General features: G+C 37.6%; 3 protein-coding genes across 7 annotated transcripts; 2 read left to right on the top strand and 1 right to left on the bottom strand.

Moving 5' to 3' along the window:
* Window positions 1-516: 516 nt before the first annotated feature.
* LOC135433438 (rRNA methyltransferase 3, mitochondrial) lies at window positions 517-1,958 on the bottom strand. Its single transcript, XM_064689515.1, has 3 exons — window positions 1,510-1,958; window positions 737-1,452; window positions 517-680 (listed from the first exon to the last, which is right to left on the bottom strand). The coding sequence occupies exons 1-3, from the start codon at window positions 1,882-1,884 to the stop codon at window positions 542-544; spliced, it is 1,230 nt and encodes a 409-aa protein (XP_064545585.1). The 5' UTR covers window positions 1,885-1,958; the 3' UTR covers window positions 517-541.
* A 184-nt stretch (window positions 1,959-2,142) lies between these two features.
* On the top strand, window positions 2,143-3,074 carry LOC135433439 (UPF0389 protein GA21628). The gene is made up of 2 exons (XM_064689517.1): window positions 2,143-2,541; window positions 2,605-3,074. Exons 1-2 carry the CDS (start codon window positions 2,351-2,353, stop codon window positions 2,813-2,815), a joined length of 402 nt encoding a protein of 133 aa, XP_064545587.1. The 5' UTR covers window positions 2,143-2,350; the 3' UTR covers window positions 2,816-3,074.
* A 696-nt stretch (window positions 3,075-3,770) lies between these two features.
* On the top strand, window positions 3,771-20,770 carry Shal (Potassium voltage-gated channel protein Shal). 5 transcript variants are annotated; one of them, XM_064689512.1, is made up of 6 exons: window positions 3,771-4,037; window positions 12,982-14,507; window positions 14,591-14,753; window positions 14,839-15,027; window positions 17,462-17,614; window positions 18,944-20,770. In XM_064689512.1, exons 2-6 carry the CDS (start codon window positions 13,393-13,395, stop codon window positions 19,037-19,039), a joined length of 1,716 nt encoding a protein of 571 aa, XP_064545582.1. In that variant the 5' UTR covers window positions 3,771-4,037; window positions 12,982-13,392; the 3' UTR covers window positions 19,040-20,770. The 5 variants fall into 5 exon arrangements, with proteins under 5 accessions (XP_064545582.1, XP_064545580.1, XP_064545581.1 ...); XM_064689510.1 differs by having other exon boundaries at window positions 12,977-14,507; XM_064689511.1 differs by having other exon boundaries at window positions 3,771-4,043; window positions 12,977-14,507.
* The last annotated feature ends 3,322 nt before the right edge of the window (window positions 20,771-24,092 follow it).

Genomic DNA, 24,092 nt, shown 5'->3' with positions numbered 1-24,092 from the left:
TAAGGCTGCACATCAAAGCTGGGCCTCAGTTAAAGCTGCGAGGCGGCCCTGTGCAGATGATGTTAAAATGTGAATGTGTGTGAAAATATAAAATGAAGATCATGTATGTAAACTAGCAAGAGAAAGAGATGGTGTTAAAAAGTAATTTTTTTCTTGTGATTAAATAAAAATATAAAATGCAGATCATGTGTGTTAAAGGCCCAGCAGTATAAATAAAGTTGCACATCGAAGCCGACACATAGTTGAAGCTGCGAGGCAGACAATGTGAATTTGCTTGTGATTTGTATAAAATTTCTTAAGCTTAAGGATAATCCAATAGTATAAAAATTTTTGGGCACGAAAATGCCGCTTCATTTACACTTGCAGGGACTATATGGTGAGTAAACAAAATTTATTTACTTATATTCTATCAATTTCTGCTTGCATATATAGTTGATATAAACAGAAAAACCCGGCGTTGCCGGGTCTAACCCATGACGGTACCCAACCAATTTTCAGAATATGACTATATATATATAGATTACATTGAATAATCTTTGTATCAATAAGTTTTATTTGTCAGCTTTTTGCGTAGCTCGAAAAGTATTAATGTGAGTGCAGAAACCACGTTTAAACTATCAATGCCTGCCGCCAGAGGTATGTAGACACACTTGCCTCTACTGCCCACCAGTTGCATAAATCTAAGAGATAAAATAGTTTAGTTGTTGCTATTGGAAAGTTCTAAATGTATATTTACTTGTAAGCATCCTCGCTAACACCATGACTCTCGCCGCCAATAATGAGAATATTGTGTACTCCAGTCTGACCCAGTTCTGCATAGTCTACTGTGTTTCCTGCCAGATTTCCTGGCTTTTTCGGGTTGTTTTCTGCAATGAAAACATGACAATCATCGGCTACCTCGGGCGGTATGTGGAGTGGCAGCTGCTCCCAGGTGACATCATCGCGTATGGGCAAACGGAACTGTCCGCCACAGCCGCCGCGCAAAGCCTTCGACTCCCAGGGATCACAGCAGCCGTGCGTGACTACCACCTGGCTGCAGGGCAAAGCAGCACATGTGCGTATAATGCTGCCCAGATTGTTTGGCTCTCGTATGTTGTCGCATACTACTGTAATGGGCAAGGGCTCACTGCCCAGTTGCTGCTGCTGTATACCGTGCGACGAGGGGCGTTCAAACAGTGCCATCAATCCGGGTGGCGTTACCAGCGAAGACCATGTTTTCAGATCATGTTGTGGCACTTTGTAAATTTTTGTGTTGTCCTCCTGCTGTGCTTGCGCCACCAGTTCACGCAACAAGGCCAACTGATCCCTTTGGCTAAAGAATAACGAATGCATTTTCAGACGGCATTGCAAGGCTTCCTCTATAAGACGTCGGCCTTCGATAATTATCTGTTTGTTGTTGTCACGACGTTTGCGTGAACGCACTTCAGTAAGTAACGTGCTCATCAGTGGGTCCTGTGGGAATTGTTAAAACTTTAGATGTATAAAGAAAAGATATTACTTCCATTCTACCTGCAAAGTTAGTCGAGTAAACTCCAAATTCAATTCGCTGTCTTTTATAAGCGGCGCAGGTGCACGCTTAACTGTGGGTGTTGGAACGGTTCTGGGCAGGGCCGGTGTCGCTGTCGTACTCCCAGTTACTGACTTTTTTTGTGACGCTGGCCTTTGTTTAATAAATGTTGGTTTGTGCTTGCGTAAAGCTTCCCGCGTGTTCACTGGCTGATGCTGCAGCAATGAGTTTTCGAACAGATTCGCCTCAATGTCCAGGGCGTCCTTGATTTCATCATTGTGGCCACTAGAGCTGCCGCTGCTGAGGCGCACCAAATAATAATTATTTACATTCTTAATACTTGCTTGAACGGTTCTTTTAATAACATTATAAAACATCTTTGGAAAATTGTTGCCGGTATAACCATATGTTAAATCGATAACAATATCGATAGCGGCTAGTAGTGATGTGCATTTTAATGTACCATGCGATTAGCACAACTTTAATAATAGTATAAGATGCTTTTAAAATAGTTCTCTTACATTCACATGATCTACAAATTTAGTATATATATGTCAAAATATTACCACAAGAAAAAGCAACATATTATAGATATTTATTTAGTCTAGGCATATGATAAACGTATTTTCCAGATTGGAAATGTCGTGACTCGCGTGTTATAGAATCATGTAAACTTTTCGCCCTAGTGGCAACGTTCAACAAGTGTGTTTTAGTGAGAAAGCTGACACCTCTAGTTATCACGAATATTGCATAAAGTTCCACAACTCCGATAGAATTTCCAATTTAAGTCTCATTTAAAGCCGGTTTGGAATTAGAATAGCTTTATCTGCTTGTAGAAACAATATGTTAACTAAGTCAGTGCTAATTGCCGCCTTGGGCCAGCGCGCACCCAATTGGCTAATGAAACGCACTTTCAGCAACACGCAAATCTTCAGGCAAGCTATTAAAAATCATCAGCCAAATGATTTGGAGAGGCGATTCTTGGTTTGGAGTGGTAAATACAAGACAACAGCTGATGTGCCAAGCTTTGTAAGGTATGTAAATTAAAGGTATATAATCTAGTTAAATTGTTAATAGTATATTTTCATTTGTCACAGCCAGGAGGTAATGGAGCGCTGTCGCAACAAGATGCGCATTATGTTGGCAAATGTAATGATTGGTCTAACCGTTATCGGATGTGGTATTATGATTTACAGTGGAAAGCAAGCAGCAAAGCGTGGTGAATCTGTGACCAAACAGAATCTGGAATGGCACAAGCAGTTTAATGAGACAGCCACCACTGGCACTGGAGCAGCTGAAACCAAATAATCATCACAAACTACCAGAACAGCAAAGTAGATCGTTTAATTAATCCAATTGTAAACTGTAAACATTGGTATATTGAAATATTTTCGATATTTTCAATGTTCATTGTTGCAGTGCCAATTGCTGCAGTAGCCTTAAATTTTAATTGAAACAGTGATATTTTTTGAACTCATGCTAGAAGTTTTTATCCTTATTGTTCGATCAAATTGCCAACTGTTAATTGTAGCACAGACTGCACTGAAATAAATATTTACTCAAAGCAGATCATGTAATTAATGTTATTGTAAACTGTAAGCTTTGGAGTATTGAATTATTTTCGCATTTTTCAATATCAATATCATTTTTTGAACTCATGCTAATAGTTGTTATTCACAGTGTTTGATCAAATCGCAAAACCATTAATTGTAGCGCACACTGGACTCAAATAAATATTTACTCAAGTTTTATTATATGAAGCTATATGCCTTGAGGAATACAAACAAATATAAATTCACATATCAATTTTTAAAAATATTAAAACGAATTCAAATATAAATTTAATTCAATTTTGTCCCTGCAACAAAGCTTCGAATGTACATGAATATATTATTTAGATGTCAGATATTTGGAATAACCCATGGGTTAATCTAATGTCTATAGCTTTTACTGTCCACTGGATTAAGGTTAAAAAAAGTGCAAAGTGCAATTATAAGATATTTTATAATGAGCACGCTTTTGTTTGGATTATTTGCGTTGCGATCCATTGTATAGCAGCAGAAACATCAACAGTGACCACCACTTGCGCCAGGAGGGAATGCGCCTGCGCGGAGAGAGAGAGAGCGCGTCCCGGATTGCCAGTCGAAGAGAGCGAAGTGGATTTACACATGGCCAGCAGGCGACTACGTAGGAGACGCAGATGGGTGCAGCAGCAACCCTGCCGCTCTTCGGCTGCTGCTGCTGCTGCGCGCTTTTCACTTTCCGTTCTTTCAGTTTGTCGAGAACGTTTGAACGCATCGGGACTTTGGAAATCGTGCGTGCAGGAAAAGCTAAGCAAAGAAACAAGAGAAAAAATATTATTCCAAATTGCAAGCAAACGCTGAAAAAGAAATGTGCAAAATATAGTGTAAAAATAAAAGCCAGAAGCGTTAGGCAAAAATGTGCGGGCAGCGTGAAAAAAGCTAAAACGAGAGCAAGTGTAAAAATGTAAACTACACACGCACAACGCTTACACATAAAATACATGAATGTAAGTGTAAGTGCCTGGTTGTAAACGCATGAGTGTGTATGTCTGTGTGTGTTTGTCATACCAATGACCACAGACACTACAAAGGCAACAATAACAAAAGCTTACTGAAATATTAATAAACTAATTGTTTAATCAAACAGATTGATGCGGAAAATCCATAATAAAAAGAATATTAGACGCGCTATTTGTGCGTCTCTCTGTATGTGTGAGCGATTTTTTTCTTTCAAAAAGCAACTGTGTGTGTGTGTGTGTGGGTGGGTTAGATTGTGTATGGATGTGCGTTTGTGTGTGTAGCAACATTCGTATGCTTTTTTGATTTGTGAAAATGTGTGTATCCGCGCGAATGTTGTTGTTGCACGACGAGACGACAGTGTCAGTCGCCTCGTGTAGGAACACCTACACAAACAAAAAAAAAAAGGAAAATGGAATACAAAAATGTCCTTGCACAAAAATCATGTTGATAATAATAAATGTGTAATATCTCATTGGAATTACGCCCCGTTGCGTGCAAGATAATAATAAAAACAACACAAACATGTTGCTGGCCCAATTTACGTGCACCCGCTTTTAATTTTAATGTGCATCAGTCAGGAGCCGCAACTGCAGCTGCAGCAGCAGCAACAACAGAAAGTCATTCAACGGAAACTAACGGTGACGGCCGCGGCGGCTGTTTTGCGCTCTCTGTGTGTGAAAGTGAAGGTCGTCTGTAGGAGAGAAAGAGCGCACAGTATCACTAGCAGCAGCAGCAGTAGCAGTAAGCAGCAGCAGCAGCAGCAGCAAAGTCCAAACAGTCCATTTGCTGGCGCAAATGTGCGAAAAATCCTTGGCTTGGTTTTTGGCGCAACAACAAAGCCACATTAATACTCATACACGCATCAACATTCACACACACACACGCATATATACACTTGCAGATATATAGCTTGGCATAACTCTTTGTATGCACGTGTCAGTGCCGTTGTGTGTACTTGAGTGTGTGTGTGTGTGCGCGTGTTTATGACGCGCTTGATGCACAGCAGCTGCTACTGCGGCCATCCTGCATTTGTGTTTGTTACTTATTGTTGCTTTTGTATTATCAGCACAGATCCAAATCCCTTGCAAGCTTTAAATTCTGCCTTGGTTTAGTGGTTTTGCGCTAGTTTTCAAGGATTTTCGAGATTTGACTCAGAGTGTTCTTATCAAACTTGAAGCTTGGGCATGTGGATACTTCTATGAATATAGAGAATAGAATATTAGACAATGGGAGATAGATAATTATAGATAATTAATTTAATTTAAGCGTGAGAATCAATCTATTTGTACAGTATGTTTTTTTTTCGAACTTTTCTATATTTCATAAATATATCGCAATTGGGTTCGTTTGAAGTTCAAATGTTTACAAATAATTGCGGTTGAAAGTTCTTGCACAGCCTTGATAACTATTTGTTTAAAATAGATTATTTATGCATATTAAAAATGATTCATTAGTTCAGAAATATTTTGTTATTAGTGAATATTCGACTGTTATATCTGCAATGCACTAATAAACCATAGTAAATATTTATTTTGTTACTACTTACATAAGCTGCTTTTTGAATTAGCGATATTTCTTCTTATTATTTAAAATAAGTTTGTATCTTATATTTATTTATTTATTTATTTATTCCTGAACATTCCCAAATCGCTTTATTAAATTGATATCCTCTTACATAAGCTTCGTCAAATATTTATTAGCGATATATAGATATATATATATATATTTGTATTTTTAAGTGATTTTGATTGTTCTAATGGCTCTTGAAAATGATAAGTTTAATATTTATTGTTTCTCAAATCGTTTCAATCAATGCTACTTCGGCAGCCCTGGCATACACATCGCATACATACAACCCCCACAGCTATATGTGAGATTATTTGCAGATATAATCACATTTCACGCTTGAAAGGCTTGGCGGGCCTACATAAATTACGCCATTGCCATTGCCTTCGAGTACCCTGCGTCTCCACACATCCTGCATATTATCCGAGTTGGGGTCACTTGCACGTTCTTGTTTCGGTTACGTTTCGCCCCTCGTCCCGCTGCTGTGTTCGGGCGCCTTGTCCTCAGTGGCGCGTTAAATGCGACCGAAAAGTTTTTCGGGATTGCTGATGCGTTCCACTGATAAGCAAGCACAACTCTCTCTAAAGTCGTTTCGCATTTTATGAGTTTCGCAATTAGTTTGAATGGCATCTAGTTTATTCTGAAAGCCAATAGCTTGCACATGACCCGGGGACATGGCTGGCCTTGCCCAGCTGTAGAATTTATCATTTGATTGTCGAATGTGTGCAGGCAATTTAAATAATAAATTAGCTTTCGCTTTCAATCGCATGCTGGGCTTTGTTTTGCACACCATGGCGTATACTTAATATGCTAAATTAATAATAAGCATACGCATCGTTGACCAGGAATCATGCAGACTTGAAAGTGCCTTCTAAATTGAATCAAATTAGATAGTTTTATGCAAAACAAACAATGAAAACTATTTTATTTATGATGAATTTCTATTTATATTTCTTCTTAAATTACATTAAACTCCAAATTGAATTGAAAATCAAATAATATTTTATTCACATTTAATGTGATTAGTTCTAATTTGGTTTTTATAATTTATTAAACATCTTTGTGCCATCAATCAATCCTCTTTAATGGTTGTTTATTAAGTTTGGCCCATCAATTTACTTAGAATTGTCGTTTGGTGCTGTTATAAATGATAAATCAACATTGTGAGAATCGTCAACGTGTAAAGTTTTTCAATATTCTCACAGTTACTTAACAAGAGCCTCATATTACACGAAAGAAACCCATCGTCCATTGAGTTGGTGGGCGGCTGGGGAGATGGATACATAAGCGTCTCTTAAGCAGCCCGGACGCAAAATTATAAAATGCTCATAAGTCGCAGAGACAGCCACAGCAAAACGTTCTTAATGTTGAGCCGACGCCAACAACGACGACGAAGTCGACCCAAAAAAAAAAAAAAATAAATAATGAATAAAAAAATGAAATAAAATAAATGTAAAAAATACCGCCTAGCGACCCAAACCCAAGAAATTTAACCACCCACATCCAAAATCCCCCCTGGGGCCTCTGGGCAGGCGCAGACTTGGCTCTTCTCTCGTTTTGGCTGCTCTCTGGTCTGTTCCTGCATTTGGAAATTTTCTTTTCAATAGTTTGGTTTTCTAATGCCGCCAACGCAGACCCCAAAAAAATTAAAACATACAAAACTTGCTTGTAAACAAAATCCAGTAAAGGCAAAGCAACAACAAGAAACGGACATCTACGGGGGATGCTAGTGTTTGTGTGTATGTGTGTTTGTGTGTTTGTATGTACTTTTGTGTGTTGTTATTGTTTAAATATAGCACACAACTAAATGTAAACATTGTTAACGTATTGTCCATAAAAACACAAAATGAAAATGCACAGACATAAAAATGCGTTTATGATCCGAAAGCATCTTGAGTTTCCCTGCAATGTCCCATATATTTTTTTTTAATGTTATGCGAATTTGGCGGTTCCGGCGGTCGAAACTAGGAAATTGCGGCCGCAAGGGAGCGTGCGTGAGAGTAAGAGCGGCAAATTTACACAAGAAGCGCGAGAGAAAGAGAGGGCTAGAGAGAGCGAGAAGGAAATGAGAAAACGTTAGTCGTGAGGCGAAAGTCAACTCATAATAAGGCTCGTAATTGGGTCCCTCGCAAAAAATGCACAGGATTTCCGTAGATTTTACGTGTATTTCATCCATTAACCAACAAGAGCTGCGTGGTGAGGAAGGTCTTTGGTTCAGTTCTCAACAATAAACAAAATTACAAAAAAACGGCGTGCAGAAAAGTAACACGAATTTGTGAAAATACTAAAGCAATTGAAAAGGTTGCAACGAATTGTGAATGCACTATTTGTATGTAAGTACATAATATATATTTATGTACCAATAATTAATCAGAACATTGAATATTGTTTACAAATATTTCAGTAGTAAAAATATGTTCTTAAATACTTGATTGTTGCCTTTTTTTTTTAAGCACATAAACATTGGAATGTCTGGGATTTATGGATTTATGGGATTTACTCGTATACGTATAAACATACTGTGCCTGTTTTGACGTTTCTCATTAAAAGTCGAATAAATGAAATTCCTGGTGTTTATGAAAGTATTAAAAAAATGTTATAAAAAGCAAATAATGCGCATTTCAAGCTGACTGAAAAGTCAAAACAATTGCATTAAAATTACGATTTTAATTTTTGAAGAGAAAGTAATTACTTAGCTCGAGGTCTACTGTATAATTCATTTCAATGTGGAAAAACATGAACACGAATATTTGGCTAATAATTGAATGTTGTTTTCTGAATAATTTGTTGCTAAACTTCAAATGAACATTACTCGTAATTTGACTTTTTGATTTGAAATAATTAAGATTCTGATTGGCATCAAATATTTAATAATCACACTCATTGTTTATTTCTTTACTTTTCTATTTGCATTTGTATTTTGAAGCTGGTGAGTGAAATGTTTATGTTATATGTGCCCATCACAAGGCTCAGGAACAAGTCAATTACCCCCAACAATATTATTTTTTGCAAGGGCAACTGACAAACAACTGAAAGACAAATTGTATACAATGTTGTTTTATGGGCCTGCGCTGTGAATGGATGAATGTGCAGCAATATAAAACTTTTGGTCATTGTTGTTGTTGTTGTTGTCGCTGCACTCTGCGTTAAGATAACGCCAATTACCATAACCTTGAGACGCACTGCCAGATAGAGAAAATAAATGTATTATGTCAACTTAAGTAACAACAAATAATTAGGCGCCGCCTAACAAAAATAGGGCCCAACGAGATTTGGCTAAAATAAGCTACGCAAATAATTAATGAAGCCCGCAAAATAAGGACATGTGGCGCCTTTGTTTAGGTAACGGAAGTGCCTCCGCCCTCTTGCCCCTTGCCCCTTGTCCACTGCCTCCATATTAGGTGTTGTTTGGGCTGCTGGGACTGTTTTTCCAGCCATTTGATGTTTGACAATTTATTTTGATGGCGCACAACACGCACACGTCAATTCTGGTTGTTGTTTTTGTTGTTGTCGATTCATGTGGTTCTGGTTGTTGTTGTTGTTGTTGTTGGTGTCGACCTAGGCGCCCAGTCAGCGACGTCAGCAAGGCGACGTCAAGTCAACATCAATGAAAGAGCAAAGCAAACGGCATTGATTAATTTCCATTTGGGCACAGTAACCGACAGCAAGGTCGACCTATGCCAGCAAAATTGTTGATAGGATAATGCGGCATTAAAACATTAAGGGCCGACACGGCGGCTGCCACTGACAAACGTTGCCTGATCCGAGGCGAAGGAGCAGCCATCCGCCCACGCCCACGCCCTGATTGTCCTGATTGAAGCGTTGAGGTAACGAGCCAAAGCAGAAGTGTGTGTACAGAACTGTCGAGTCTATCAGTCGATGAGTCTGTCCATTGTTTGAAGTGTGTGCCAGCTTACGTATTTAAGTGTCTGTGTGTGTTGGTGTGCATGTGTGTGTGTATGGGTGTGAGTGGCTGTTTTTTGATAAGCAGGTGGCGACTAGACACTTTGAGCTGCTGACATCCCATTATGTAAACTATAAAATGCAATTACTTTATTAGATTATCCCAAAGTACATCGTTTCAGAAAAGTCAAGCCAGTTTTCTAAGTACATATAGTGGCGTACTCTGCCCAGCTTATCTTGTGCTGGTGCATTTATGCCCCAAGCGCATCAGTCCACGGTCCTATGGGCAAGAATTAGAACAAAGTGCCGTCGATATTTAATTTTTGAGTGACCCACAGAAATTGAAATCAGACTAAATTTTCAATTTCGTAAAGTAAATTATTTTCTTAAAGTTAATAAATAGATATCTATTGATGTCAAATGCTTGCTTCCTTGCAAATTCAAAAATTAGTTGGGAAAGGTTTTAATGGTAACCTATTACAATATTACATTCAGAATCAAATACACTTATGAACCAAAACCACACTTGAATAATATTTTTATTTTATAGTTCTAAAGTGTTCCAACCCATCTGACCCTGACAAATTTACTGCCTGTAGTAAAAACAGTTTTCATACAAAGTCAAAGCTATATTTCCGCATCTGCTGATCAAGAGTATATATAATTTATGTTATTACAATTGTCTCTTTCCATGTGTTATATATTTCATGGCAAATGTATAACAGCAAGTTTTCGATCAATTTTATTCAGCACAAAAGATGTGTATATTTGATTTCAAAAAGCTGAAAGATTTGCAAGGAAAAAAACAGACCTGATCGGGTAGCCAAGTATTATATTATATCTTTTAATTGTATACCCCAAGAAAGACACATCCGCCTCATATGCTATACTTTCTACAGTTCGGCATTATATTTGCTTCGATTCGCATATTGATTTCGGTGGCATATTTTCGTTCCGCCAGTTCCGACCTTGGCATCTTAATATTTCGTATGGAATAACAAATATTTGAATATTGAAAACCGAGAAACTTGCGTAAGCCTTTGGCTATAAACGGCTTTCTAACGACCATCAAACAACAAATAACTTCTAATGGCTCTTGTTACGGCAGCACCACGCACCTAAGACATAAAGTCCCCAACTCTTTACAATAATATTCATAATCCATTTGACGGCGCCCATAAATATGCAAACTCTTTCTGCCCTATATATGTATGTATATATATATATATATATATTACAGTGCATATCGACCCGTCATCTATTAAATGCTAACAACTATCGTGCCAGTCATGCTCGTAAATATTATATAAATCAAAGAAACACATTATGTAGACTTCAAGAGCACGCCAGAAATGTGACATTTATGGAAACAAATGACTCTTTGTCAACTGGCTAAAGACAAATGCGATAGAATAGGAGGGAACGCAGGCGGGTTGGCAAATGACACTTAATGCTAGCGCAAAGATGTTTGGCGTTTTAATTGTAGTTGCAAAATGACTTTGGGACCGTTTCGGGGTGTTAACTGTGTAGAAATGCACATAAATTTTTGGATACGAAATGCGGCGAGCACCATCAAACCATCAAACCACCGAACCATCAAACACCACCCACACAAGGCATCCATTCACAAACGCCAACGCGCTCAGACAGATGGGAAGTCAGTCGGTCGATGGGTCGATTGGTCGTTCCGTCCGTCTGTCTGTCGGGGAAAGTACAACAGACTCATTAAAATCGCACAAAGTTTGGCGAGTACTCGCATTTGTATCTGTATCTCTATCTGTAATACATATGTATTTGTATCTATGTCAATAACAATATCTGTATCTGTATCAGTATCTGTACTTGGCCAGCTGGAGGCGTTCTTCTGTGCGGCTCGTTTAAATATTTAGATAAAACTTTGTTATTGAAATTCTGCATTTGGTCCATTGAATCATTATTAGAAAGAGGTGAAAAATCGAGCTCTGCTAGAAATAAATAAACCAAACAAGTTCTTGAAAGTCTACAAGTTTTATGATAAGAATTATACGATTTACAACCGGAAATTCCAAAAGCTCAGACCAGAAATGTGCTTGTGGTATTTCATAAAATTTTATTGTATACGCAGAGGCGCCATCTATTGTTGAGCATGTGCTCATTGTTTATGGAAAATTTCAAACAATTCCATCAACTGAAGGGAGTCTTTGAGAATTTTTAATGTGCTCTCGAGATGGTGTCATAAAAATCTTAAATGTTTAGGAATTTAACACTCAACTGGTATTTATTATAGCCAAATCGCAACATAAGTGGAATAAAGCTAAAAATATATGTTTACAATCCACAATTATTGCTCGCAAAAATGTTGTAGAAAAATGTAAACAAATCTTTCAGGTAGCAGCTGAAGGTATTGAAGGATGATAATGTGAAATAAACTAATGTCGTATACTCTTTTTTATATACCCCAAACCATTAAAAATGTCTAAAAAGGGTATACTATTTTTGTGCAAATGTATTTAAGAGGCAGAAGGAAGCATCTCCGGCGCAATAAAGTATATATATTCTTGATCAGCATCAATAGCCGAGTCGATATAGCCATGTCCGTCTCTCCTTTCCGTCCGTCCGTATGTATGAACGCAAGGATCTCAGATCCTAAAAGAGCCAAAGATTTGAAATTTGAACGCAGGGTCTGCGCAGTAGGAGTTGTGTTGCCGATACTCGATAACTTGCCTCGTTTCCAAGCAATCGATAAAAGTCGATAATGAAATCCCGTTTCCGAGCAAATCCTCTTGGTTTCAATGGCTAGAGACCCCAAAGGTGACATGTAGCTTCTAAAATAGTATATATTCATCATGTATCTTTCATGTCCTCCCCTCCCCTTTCGCAATCTACATTTGTGGTGGGTAGACGAAGGTTCAGGGTATCTCCTAGTCGGGCTTACCTCTTACTTCTTACTTCTTTCTTATTGTTTCTTTGCTCCATTCTAACTGGAAAAGATATTAGAAATATTAATAATTTATTTTAAAGACATGTTTTTAGTTTATAATATACTAATATGCTCTTTATCACTTTGTAAGCAGAGTATAATGGAACGTTTTCTTCTCTTCTAATTCTTTATTTACACACATATTTGACAATCTAGTATGTATCTTTACACAGCTCTTGTTGTTTATTTGTAGTCATTGCTTCGCTTTAGTTGCTGGCAGTTCTATAAATATTTTGCTTATGCATTTACTGAAAAACAAGCATTAAAATTACATTTTGTTTATATCGTGTCGCATTCCCATTTGCCTCACTCTGCGTGGGCAGGCATTTTAAACTCTGCAGTGTGTGTTTGTGTGTGATTGTGTGTGCCAGTGTGTGGCAGTGTGTGATTGTGTGTGCCAGTGTGTGTGGGTTGCCCAAAACTAAATGAGTTTGTGGCTTTTCGCTCTTACTTTTCTGATTTGCTTTCTTTTCTACACTCTTCCATAAATTGCATTAGTGCAGCGCATAGAAACATAAAATTTTCCATATCCCGGCGTGAACAATAAAGCGAAAATGACAGCAATACGTTTAAGCAATAAAGAAATGCGTGGCAAGCAGCTGCAAATGGCAACAAGACAACAATAATAAAGCAACATGTAAAGCATATACAAGAAAACTAAAAGAAAACCAAAAACGCAATACAAAATAAATAAGCCTAACAGGAAGCAAGCTGCCGTTAAGCGTGAAAGCTTTAACTAGAACTAAGTCCACGTGAGCCAAATTAAAAATATAGCTAGATAACGCTTCGCTAGTGTGCAGCGAGAGAGAGAGAGTGGGAGAGAGAGAAGCCTCAATTGACCGCCGAATACCTCGAAATCGCCCCCGTCCCACCCCGGTACCGTCTTGGGACACTGAAACATTCCACCACACAGTATGGCCTCGGTCGCCGCTTGGCTGCCCTTTGCACGGGCGGCGGCCATCGGTTGGGTGCCGATAGCTACGCATCCATTGCCACCGCCTCCGATGCCGAAAGATCGTCGCAAAACGGACGATGAGAAGCTACTGATAAATGTGTCCGGCAGACGGTTCGAGACCTGGCGCAATACGCTTGAGAAATATCCGGACACGCTGCTGGGCTCAAATGAGCGTGAGTTTTTCTACGATGAAGATTGCAAAGAGTATTTCTTTGATCGGGATCCGGACATATTTCGACACATACTCAACTATTATCGCACCGGGAAATTGCATTATCCGAAACACGAATGCCTCACCAGCTACGACGAGGAGTTGGCCTTCTTTGGCATCCTGCCGGATGTCATTGGTGACTGCTGCTATGAGGATTATCGCGATCGCAAGCGCGAGAACGCCGAACGCCTCATGGACGACAAGCTGTCGGAGAATGGCGATCAGAATCTGCAGCAGCTAACCAATATACGCCAGAAGATGTGGCGTGCCTTTGAGAATCCGCACACATCGACCAGTGCGCTGGTCTTTTACTATGTGACCGGCTTCTTCATAGCCGTCTCCGTGATGGCCAACGTGGTGGAGACGGTGCCCTGCGGCCATCGGCCCGGACGTGCCGGCACCCTGCCCTGCGGCGAACGCTACAAAATTGTGTTCTTCTGCCTGGACACCGCCTGTGTGATGATCTTCACCGCCGAGTATCTGCTGCGTCTGTTTGCGGCGCCCGATCGCTGCAAGTTTGTGCGCAGCGTCATGAGCATCATCGATGTGGTCGCCATTATGCCCTACTACATTGGCCTGGGCATCACGGACAACGATGATGTTAGCGGCGCCTTCGTTACGTTGCGTGTGTTCCGCGTCTTTCGCATCTTCAAATTCTCCCGCCACTCGCAGGGTCTGCGCATCCTCGGCTATACGCTCAAGTCGTGCGCCAGTGAGCTGGGCTTCCTGGTCTTTTCGCTGGCCATGGCCATCATCATATTTGCCACGGTCATGTTCTATGCCGAGAAAAATGTAAATGGCACCAATTTCACATCGATACCGGCGGCCTTCTGGTACACAATTGTCACAATGACGACGTTGGGGTAAGTAGCTGCAATCTCTCACAGTTAAAGTAAAGTTAAAAATGCATTTATAATAATCATATTATTGTCAACTTCAATCTTAGCTATGGTGACATGGTGCCGGAGACAATAGCTGGCAAAATAGTCGGCGGGGTTTGTTCGCTCAGCGGAGTGCTGGTCATCGCCTTACCTGTACCTGTTATTGTATCGAACTTTAGTAGAATTTATCACCAGAACCAGCGTGCGGACAAGCGTAAAGCGCAGCGGGTATGCTATCAATAACTTCCACTCTCCGCATCTCTCTTTCTCTGTCTCTTACTAATATGCTGCGCTCTCTTTTGTGCACATGCAGAAAGCTCGGCTGGCGCGCATACGCATTGCGAAGGCTTCATCGGGAGCGGCATTCGTTAATAAGAAGAAGGCGGCGGAGGCGCGCTGGGCAGCGCAGGAGTCGGGCATTGAGCTGGATGATAATTACAGGGATGAGGATATCTTTGAGCTGCAGCATCATCATCTGTTGCGGTGTCTCGAAAAGACAACGGTGCGTATACCCAATAAGACAAGCCTTATTTGCAGGACTCAATTATCAGGCCAACACGACGTGCGGTTTCTTGTCGACTTTTTGTTGTTTATATTCTTTGTCGTTTGTTTTTTATTTACATGTTGATTTATCAGACATCTTTGTTTCGTTTCTCTGTGTGTTTCTCTTTTCGACAGATGTAGCAACATTTGAACTTCTTTCTAGTAGCCAATAATTCTCACCTTTGCCTTGTGCTCGTTAGGCAAGCAATGACAAGCGACACAACAACTAGAACAGCAACAAATACAACAACAACAACAACAGCAAGAACAACAACAACAACAGTTCCACAACAGTTGCAACAGTGGCACAGTTCAGAAATCTTGTGCGTGCTCGTTGCAAAAAATAAAAAAAACTTCGTACATATACATACGCATACATGCATATAAATATAATAAAAAGAAGAACCTTCAGCATTTGTATTAATAATGATGATGTGCAAAATTACAATATTAATTATTATTTTGTACATTTGTATTCTATATAAATCGATATAAGTCTATTGATGTGATTTGTTTCATCTTAAGTTTAACGTTTACGTTCAAAGTTTGCCATTTGTGTCATGTTTCTTACATGTTGCATTGGGATTGGTTTACTTGAAGTTAACCAGCGAGCGTCCCCACAGCAAATTTCAAAATCAAGCAAAATATATATATCCATATATGTTTATGACTCCCTTCTATAAATATCGAAACTGAACGTAAATAAATTGTCTAAAAGTAAGTGCTTTCGGTTTGTACTTAAGTTCCGTTCTGCTCTTTCACTATCTCTTGTTCTATCTATCTCTCTCTATCTCTCTCTCTCTTTCTCTCATTTACGCGGTGCATTTTATTTTTACGTATTTGTTTTTTTTTTTTTGTTGTTGTTCGTTTTTAAAGCAGCAAACGATCTGTGTTGAAAGCTATGCGCTCTGTTCTATTTTAACTTAACATTATTTTTGTTGGTTCTTTTAATTGGTAATTATTGAATAATATCGAACAAAAAAAATAATGCTTGAAGAGGCTCCCAGCGAATGCTATAAAAAAGATCTGAAACAGCGCCACCCGCCACATGCAATCGTTGGCTGTCAACACTAAACCCAAACAAAAACTAAAACTAAATAAAAAGAACAGCATTAAAAAAACAATATTGAGAATTAAACAATTCGAAATCAAAGAGCGCCTACCAAATGGGGTAATTTATGCAAGATTTGCTTGTTGGATCTGTAAAATGATATTATGGAATTTATATGAGCATTTCCATTAAGAATTATATTCGATTTTTCGCAATTTGTATTTATAGTATTGATCGATAACTGGTTCCAATATGCTTTCTATTCGGTTTGCAATTAGTTCAAGTACGTTAACAATTAAGGTTTCAATCGATCAATTTTCAGCAAGGTTAGTTTTTCACATTGCTTAAATATAGATGAAGTATTTCAGACTCATGAGTTCACAGAACAAAATAGCTGATTCAAAATTTATTGCACTTGCATTTAACATTTGATCTGGTTGCAACAAAACTGAATCATTTCGCCATTCAAAAAGCATGTTAAAGTAGAACTAAATAGTAGAATACTCTTCTTATTATTATTTTTAATTCTTCATATAATCCAAATTGGTAGAAACGCAATTTAACGGCCGTCCCAGCGTATATTTCCGTAATACAAAATCGCATTGTTGAATCTGCTGTTCAGCCGAATTGCATCTAAGGATTCAGATTGCATCATTAACTTATCATATTAAATTTACAGATCTGAACTATTTGATGAGTGCTCAAAATCAATTAATAATCAAAGCTATAAACTGAAACTAACCGAATCGTAATTGACGCGCGCGTTTCGAACAGCTAGCTAAAATCGCACACAAAAGTCGCTCGCTCTCGCTTGCTTTGAAAAAATTCCCCTTCCTGCTGCCTAACGCTCGTTCTGCTGCGCTAAGCACTTGGCCCTCGCCCTGTTAAATCACTTGGCTGACTAACAAAACAGTTCTTATTGTGTTATTGTAAAATTGTCATTGCTTAGGTGCCGAAAATCAACATCCAGCCCCAGCCCCCGCCCCCGCCCCCGCCCCCCTTCCAACGACCATTCACTTTCAATGTACATTTTAAGCGTTCTAATGTTTGACAATTTTTCCCTAACCCACCCCAGCTTTAATGTTCTGATTGTTGTTTTGACTAAACCTCTATAAGTATTTATTATTATTACTAAATATATAATATCCAATCCTGTGTTTGTGTTTTGTGTGTGTGTGTGTATAACCTGGCTTAAGATCCTAACTCCTTTCTGTATATTTGTGTTGAATTGATAAAAAAAAAAGAAAAGAAAAAAGTAAAACCAAACATTGTACTCTATGTATTCTACGTTTCTCTTTGTAAAATTTTTCTGGTACTCACACTTAAATGCTCAAATCTAAAGGATCGTGAATTTGTCGAGTTAGAAATACCATTTAACGGCCAGCCAAAGCGACCGGGCTCGCCCTCGCCGATGGCTAGTCCCGCCCACTCGACAAACAGCGCTGCAGGTCTGTTGCAATCCTGTTGCGGACGCTGTTGTTCCCAGCGTTATCAGGTAAGACACCAACTGTATATACCCTCTATCTATTATATGTTGTGTTTGCAAGTGTGAATGTGTGCGTGCGTGCGTGCGTGTTTCTGTGTGTGTTTGTGTTTCAAGTGCAGGTGGGTGCTAAACTATTTTTCTACATTAAGTACTTAGTTGTTTGTTAATTTTGTTTGTGTGTTTATCATGTACACTTCAAATCCAACCAAACACATTTAAATTACGATTATATTATGGATAATGAGTTCTAGAGACAGCTCTTCAGCTGCTCCACCGCTCCGTTTGGATATGCAATGAAATTTTTGATTTTTGTTCGTCTGCCTCTTTTTTTTTTACAAAGTTTGGATTTCCAAAACAAAAACGTGGTATGCAAGTCGATTCCAGAGATCAGTGCGAGTTCAAAAAGGTATAACTTTCCAAAATCGGACCATTTTTAGCCGAATTATCGGAAAAAACGAAAAATCTTCAAAATTCTAACGGCATTTTACGCGTTTTTTAAATCGCTTTAATAAGCCCCGATCTTGGAAAGATTGGTCTCGTTCGACTCGTGGTCACAGCCATTTTCAGCCTACATCGTAATTTTTGCAAAAAACATAGTAGTTTTTCTTAAATTGGGCCATTTCTTAGAAATCAAAATTTTTTGGTGTGAATCGATAATCGGGATCCGTACGAGAAGAAAAATCATTCCGAAATCTAGTAACAAAAAAGAAACGAAATCCCAAATTTAAATTAATTTAAATTACGATTAAATATCCGCCTAAAAGCACGCCACACTTGTGCTAAAGTGTTGCCTGTTTTTGGGGTGTACGCAAAATGGCCGCTCTGTATTTTGAAACTAAACATGTTCACGTGTTTAAGTGCATACTTTAAGGAGCGGTGTCCTTAAAGAATCATATCTACTTTAAAAAAACGTACAATAAAGTTTCTTTTATATAAATAAATAAAAACTAGAAACTATGTAAATCGGAAAAGAATGTACTTAAAAGCTTCGGAACTTTTTGTAGAAGAGCATTAAATATGATTCTTTAAAAAGCTGTTTATCAGATTGCAGTACATGGCAGAAGTTAGTCTTAAGCTAACTTATCATCATCCTCTCACTCACTAGTAACTTTTACTTTGAGTGAAATGTAAATGACAGAAGTTAGTCTTAGGCTAACTCCTCTCACTCACTAGTATCTTTTACTTAGTGAAATGGGTAAAAGCTTGCTTATTTTCGAGCGCTACAAGTTAATAAAACTAAAATTTCTAGAATATCAGTTTAACATTTACAACGTTTTGCAGACACAATTGACATCTGATTAACCTTTGGCCTAATCCGATTTTAACTCTGCTTTACAGGCCTGCGGCAAGTATATGCCAGCCGCCAGCAATGCTCAAAATAGCCAAAACAATCAGCCAATGGAGGGCACCTACCTGGTGGAGGCATCCTTCTGAGCCAGCCGTGGAGTATGGTTAATGCTAATGAAGCTGAAGCTAATTTACGTTTACGTTTAGTCTAACTTGAAAAGTTTTTAAAAATGAAATTGTATTTGTTGTAGACAAGGAAATACCAAAGAAAGAAAACAAAAATGTAATCTACTATAAAAAAAAAGAAATCTCTAAAATTTGATTTTCGAGTTAAATGCAAAATAATTTCATTAAATTTTGCAAAAAACACCAAACACACAAAACATCTGAATGTGTAAAATGTAATAATATACTACACAAACACAATACATAAGCTGCACACGAGAATGGGTAAAAAAACATATACATAGAGCATATATAGGAATGATAGAAAAAACTACAGAATACAAACAGACTACACTTAATTGCGAAGCGGCAAAGTCGGATTTGATTAGCGAGGCCCTGTTAATAAATATTTAAAATAATAAATGCAACACTATTTACTTTATATAGGTGACAAGACGACAACAAAACCAAAATAACAACAACAACCGAAACAGACGCATTTTAGAGGAATTTACTGTGTATGTTTTTAAGCGGGCAATAAATACAAAATAATAGCATTGCAAATAGATTGATAAACAATTAATAAATTAAAGTAACAAATGTTAGGTACTCACTCAAGCAAGTTGCATTGGGTCCAAAAAACAAAAAAAAAAAACAAAGAAAGAAAAGTAATAATAAAAAAATAAGATAATAAAACAAACAATTAAAAACTAGCAAAAACAACCACAACAAATATCGTGAGCATACGATTTGTGTAATAGCAAAACCAAAAGAACTATTTAATTATTAAAAAAGAAATTCAAAACAAAAAGGAGAAATACAAACAAAATTTTACGTATTTTTTAAAAAGTCCGTAGTTTAGTGTGTATAATATTCAACTATCTTGTATTTTTTCTTCCAAGTCCCTCGGGACTAGCTGTTCATAATTTACTTACATGGGCCAGGCCAAGGGGAAAACTTTGTCCCGGCTCATTTTATGAGGACTAGTAGAATAATTAATTTCTTAGCCCATTGGAGTTTCGTGTATTGTATATTTTTGATATAGTCCAGAGGTTTCAGTTGTCATCCTTTTAAACACTCTAATGAACAAATCAAAATATTTCGAGAAAAAAAATTGAACATTTAAAGAAAACTTTCTTCCAAGAACTAAGTTAGCAACTATTTAACTGTGTATGTATGTGTGTTTAGGCGAGGCTTTAAATTGAAGCATTAAAACCAAAAAAACTCTTAGCAAATTCTAACAAACTCAAAGTAATATAATTAATTATAAATTAAACCAAATCAAACATTTAAAATTAGTTCAATATACTTAAAAAAAAAAAAGGAAAACAACACATTATTGAGCTTGTATGTATGTATAATAAATTTATTATGATTATTATTATTATTATTATTATTATAATTATGGTGTTGACTATTTAAATTGTATTTTTAGCATTTATTTCTAATACTTTAAGTTCTAATTTAATTTAGTACTGTTAAAAGCAACAAATTCAGCCTATCTAAAATCAACTTCAAATGAATTCAATGCAAAATATTTAATATGAATGATTTTAGTCAACAAAACTTAATATTAATAAACAACAAGTTTTGGCCACTAGAGCCAACTCCTGTAGCGATATTCTAAAAGAACAACAAACAAACCAAAAAAACTAAAAAAAAAAACTAATCTAAAGAATTTCCGTTTTGATTTTTAGTGATATTTAATTCGAATTCGACACCTTAACACTCTGCCATGGGTCTGTGTCTGAACAGAACACCAACAACAACAAGAACAAAGAAAAACTATATGAAAAAAACAAATTAATAATAAAATAAATAAAGAAATCTGTTTACTTCCACAACAACTAAAGGCGCGAGTCTTAAGTTTTTGTTGCTTTTTTTTATTAACGTAGAGACAACGCCTTGACAGATCGATCGAAATATGTACGTAGAAAACTTGAGAGCTGAAAGTAACGGAAATTCCCACCATACATCATCGGCTATATAAAACTAGCCAGAGATCTATACTTAATATGTATGCACATACACAGACATAAAAAGAATATATACATGTATATCTTATATACACGCAAATATATGTGTATATATATATGTACATATATATATAAGATAATACTCGTACAGCTGAGTGTTGTTTGTGTGTGAGGCAAGTGAGATCGATTGCGTGTTTTGTGTGTGATATAGTCGGGTCGTTCGGCTACGTCTACTTATTATACCCATGTATATACTTACTTACCTACATATTGAATATCAGCGGCTATAATTTGTTTTAGCCACACCGCACAGATGTTGTGCTTTATTACCGGGCTCACAATACAAATATGGCAAGATTCATTTGCATACTCTAAGCTTAGTCATATGCTTGCTCATAATTAACTACTAAAACTAAGCATATGTTTTAAATCCAGTCAGCTGTGAAGGCGAAAGTTGAGGCGTTGCAATTAATTTGGTTATTCTAAAATTTACAATATGAAAACTTGAACATGCAAAAATATGATTAATGTGATTACGCAAGATTCTCCTATCAGCAGCTGTTGAGAAAAGCTTTTGGCTTGGTAAGAGAAAAGAGAGCAATATTTATGAAATACTAATAAACACATAAAATTTTTTATATTTACAGATCTACAATAGTCAACAAATTGCAAATCTCGGAGCCTCGGAACAAAATTTTTTTGTGAATCGTAATTCCTAAAAATCTTACAAAATAAGGTTAGTTTTCTTTTCGATAATGGTCCTTATTTTTAAAATTTTATACGGTTTTAAAATAATTTATATTCGTTTTTCTGAAACCATTTTTCCTTTTCTTTAATTTTCTACGTGATATTCCCAGCAATATTTTCTGATTTTCTTTAATTTTAAGAAATATTTTATCCTCCAAGTTTCTTCTTGGTTTTTATGGCTACAAAACTAAAAAAAAATAGCTTATACACATATATTTTTTTGGACTTATTGTGTGATTTATTATTTGTACATTTTATAATTTTATAAATCATTTCAATCTTAAGAGTTAAAATGGATTAACCATGCATTTTGAGAGGGGCCTTTTTTAAATTTATATATTAATTTTATACGAAATACCTTTCTTTAATTTTCGTATTAACATTGGAGCTAATAGCTTTAGCACAACATTGTATGAAAACCTTGGCTTATATCGCGCCTCAATTTTAAAGTACGAATTATTTCGCGGTTTTCTTTTTCTCAGTCTTCCATGGTCATCACATCATCTTCCAGCTCTCGGCTAATGAGTTATTGTAGCAGCCGCCGCAGTTGGCAAGCTATATATGTATTTGCCATATCGATTTCAACAAATCAGGTGCTCATTAGCTACGTCATTGAATGCGCTTGGCAAAAAGAAACAAATAAATACTTAAATTGAAGTAATTTACAAGCAAAGGTCGTCGCAATGCCCTATTTCTTGTTGCTGTCTTGCTTTGTTAATGTTTACCAACCCAATCAAATATAGTATGCTATTTATATGCCCATTAAGTACAAATTTTGTAGTCGAAACCGACATAAATCAAGGCAAAGAGAGCAGCACGTAGCAGCTAAATAAGTAGAATGTCAAATTTACTCACTCGTTTGATATGTTGGTCGTAAAAAAGTGCTTGATATATGTTATGTTATGAAAGTTAATATTGTTGTGGCATAATATGAACTTGTTAAGTATACGCGCTGTGGTACGTCGAGCAGACACTAATATTAACTTCGGTAAGCTAGCTTTATGACGTTATTTATCACTCATACAGCTAGATAACCAAAGACAACATAGCACCCTGTATCCTGGCTGGTCGTTAGTTGTATTTCGCTTTAATATGCGGTTGAAGTCGCCGTTTTCTTTAGCTCAGCAATTGTCATCGTTTTATATATATGTTATTTTATCTTTTTTTGCGGCGGCTCTTTTGGCCTTCCAATTTCGCGCGCGCGAGTTTCGATTTTTAAGCATTCACTCGATTACTGGATTTCTTGTTTTCTCGACTCTACAACTTGTCGAGTTGGTAGCGCCCACACGACTGTGGAAACTGTTGGAGACTGTCGACTGGCGACTGTCGTCATCGTCGGCGGCCGTTTTTGCGCAGGCGTCGCCGTCGACTGGCATTGCATTGAGAAATGCTACGTGGAATTTTTATGCATTTTGCATAGACAAACAAACACTCTGGGGAGGGCGCAACAAATACTACAAGACAAAAAAAAATACAACAAAAAAGGTCAAAGTTGGTCGCGCGCGCGTTCGTCCAGAACTCGGCTTATGTGTATGCATTTGTATGGGTAGGGTGGACTGCAATGATTTTTTTTCTTATGTTTCGAAAAATATTCCCATAAATATGCACGCTACGGCGATCAACAATTATGCCCGCGACCAAAAACCGAACGTCTCAGCAGAAGCAGAGGCGTTTGTAGTATTTTTCGTCTTCTTATTCTTATTGTTTCGGTTGGTCAAGTGACTGTAACTGGAACGACAAGACGATCCGACGACAGAGTGGACTGAACTGAACCGAACTGTGCTCAGGTTGGGTGGTTGTTTGGGCTGCTTGCCTGCTTGGCTGCATTGGCATTATAGCGCCGGCAAAATGTGAGTAAGCCAAGTGAATGGCTGAGTGGCTGGCTGGCTGACTGGCCTTACCTATGTCTGTCTACTGCTCGCTAGACGAACGTTCCGTAACCGTAGGTTCCCACAATTATGCGCCTCGCTCGACTCGATTCGACTCCGCTCCACACTCCTCACACACACACACACACACACGCTCATTGTAATAATCGTTGAAACATAAAGCGGCGGAAAATGTTGAAAAGCCTGCAAAACGTACGAAACGGGCCTCTGAAATGTCTGAAATGTCTTACTTCACTTCTTTAATTTTTCCTTCTCCTACCCTCCACTCTGGTCAAATTGTGCAATGGATATGACGACAGTCGGCATAAGGTAAGTAGCAGCAACTACTTAAAACTTACTGCTCTACTGAAACAGTCCGGGAAGTCTATTGCCTAAGGTAATGCAATGGCAAAGGCTCTAAAGATAAATTTTGGCTAGTTTCTA

This window comes from Drosophila montana, unplaced genomic scaffold (genome assembly GCF_035044405.1).
Source record: "Drosophila montana isolate Dmon_TW-CO22-7 unplaced genomic scaffold, ASM3504440v1 contig_3218_1, whole genome shotgun sequence".
Taxonomy (NCBI): domain Eukaryota; kingdom Metazoa; phylum Arthropoda; class Insecta; order Diptera; family Drosophilidae; genus Drosophila; species Drosophila montana.
The sequence above is the reverse complement of the archived record's forward strand: the minus strand, read 5'-3'. Positions and strand labels throughout refer to the sequence as shown.

Coding starts and splice junctions, on each gene's coding strand:
- LOC135433438 (XM_064689515.1), bottom strand. CDS start 1,884: ATGTTTTATAATGTTATTAAAAGAACCGTTCAAGCAAGTATTAAGAAT. Junction 1,453..1,509: donor TTACTCGACTAACTTTGCAG/GTAGAATGGAAG, acceptor CAATTCCCACAG/GACCCACTGATGAGCACGTT. Junction 681..736: donor GTTAGCGAGGATGCTTACAA/GTAAATATACAT, acceptor TTTATCTCTTAG/ATTTATGCAACTGGTGGGCA.
- LOC135433439 (XM_064689517.1), top strand. CDS start 2,351: ATGTTAACTAAGTCAGTGCTAATTGCCGCCTTGGGCCAGCGCGCACCC. Junction 2,542..2,604: donor GATGTGCCAAGCTTTGTAAG/GTATGTAAATTA, acceptor CATTTGTCACAG/CCAGGAGGTAATGGAGCGCT.
- Shal (XM_064689512.1), top strand. CDS start 13,393: ATGGCCTCGGTCGCCGCTTGGCTGCCCTTTGCACGGGCGGCGGCCATC. Junction 14,754..14,838: donor ACAAGCGTAAAGCGCAGCGG/GTATGCTATCAA, acceptor GTGCACATGCAG/AAAGCTCGGCTGGCGCGCAT. Junction 17,615..18,943: donor GTTGTTCCCAGCGTTATCAG/GTAAGACACCAA, acceptor TCTGCTTTACAG/GCCTGCGGCAAGTATATGCC.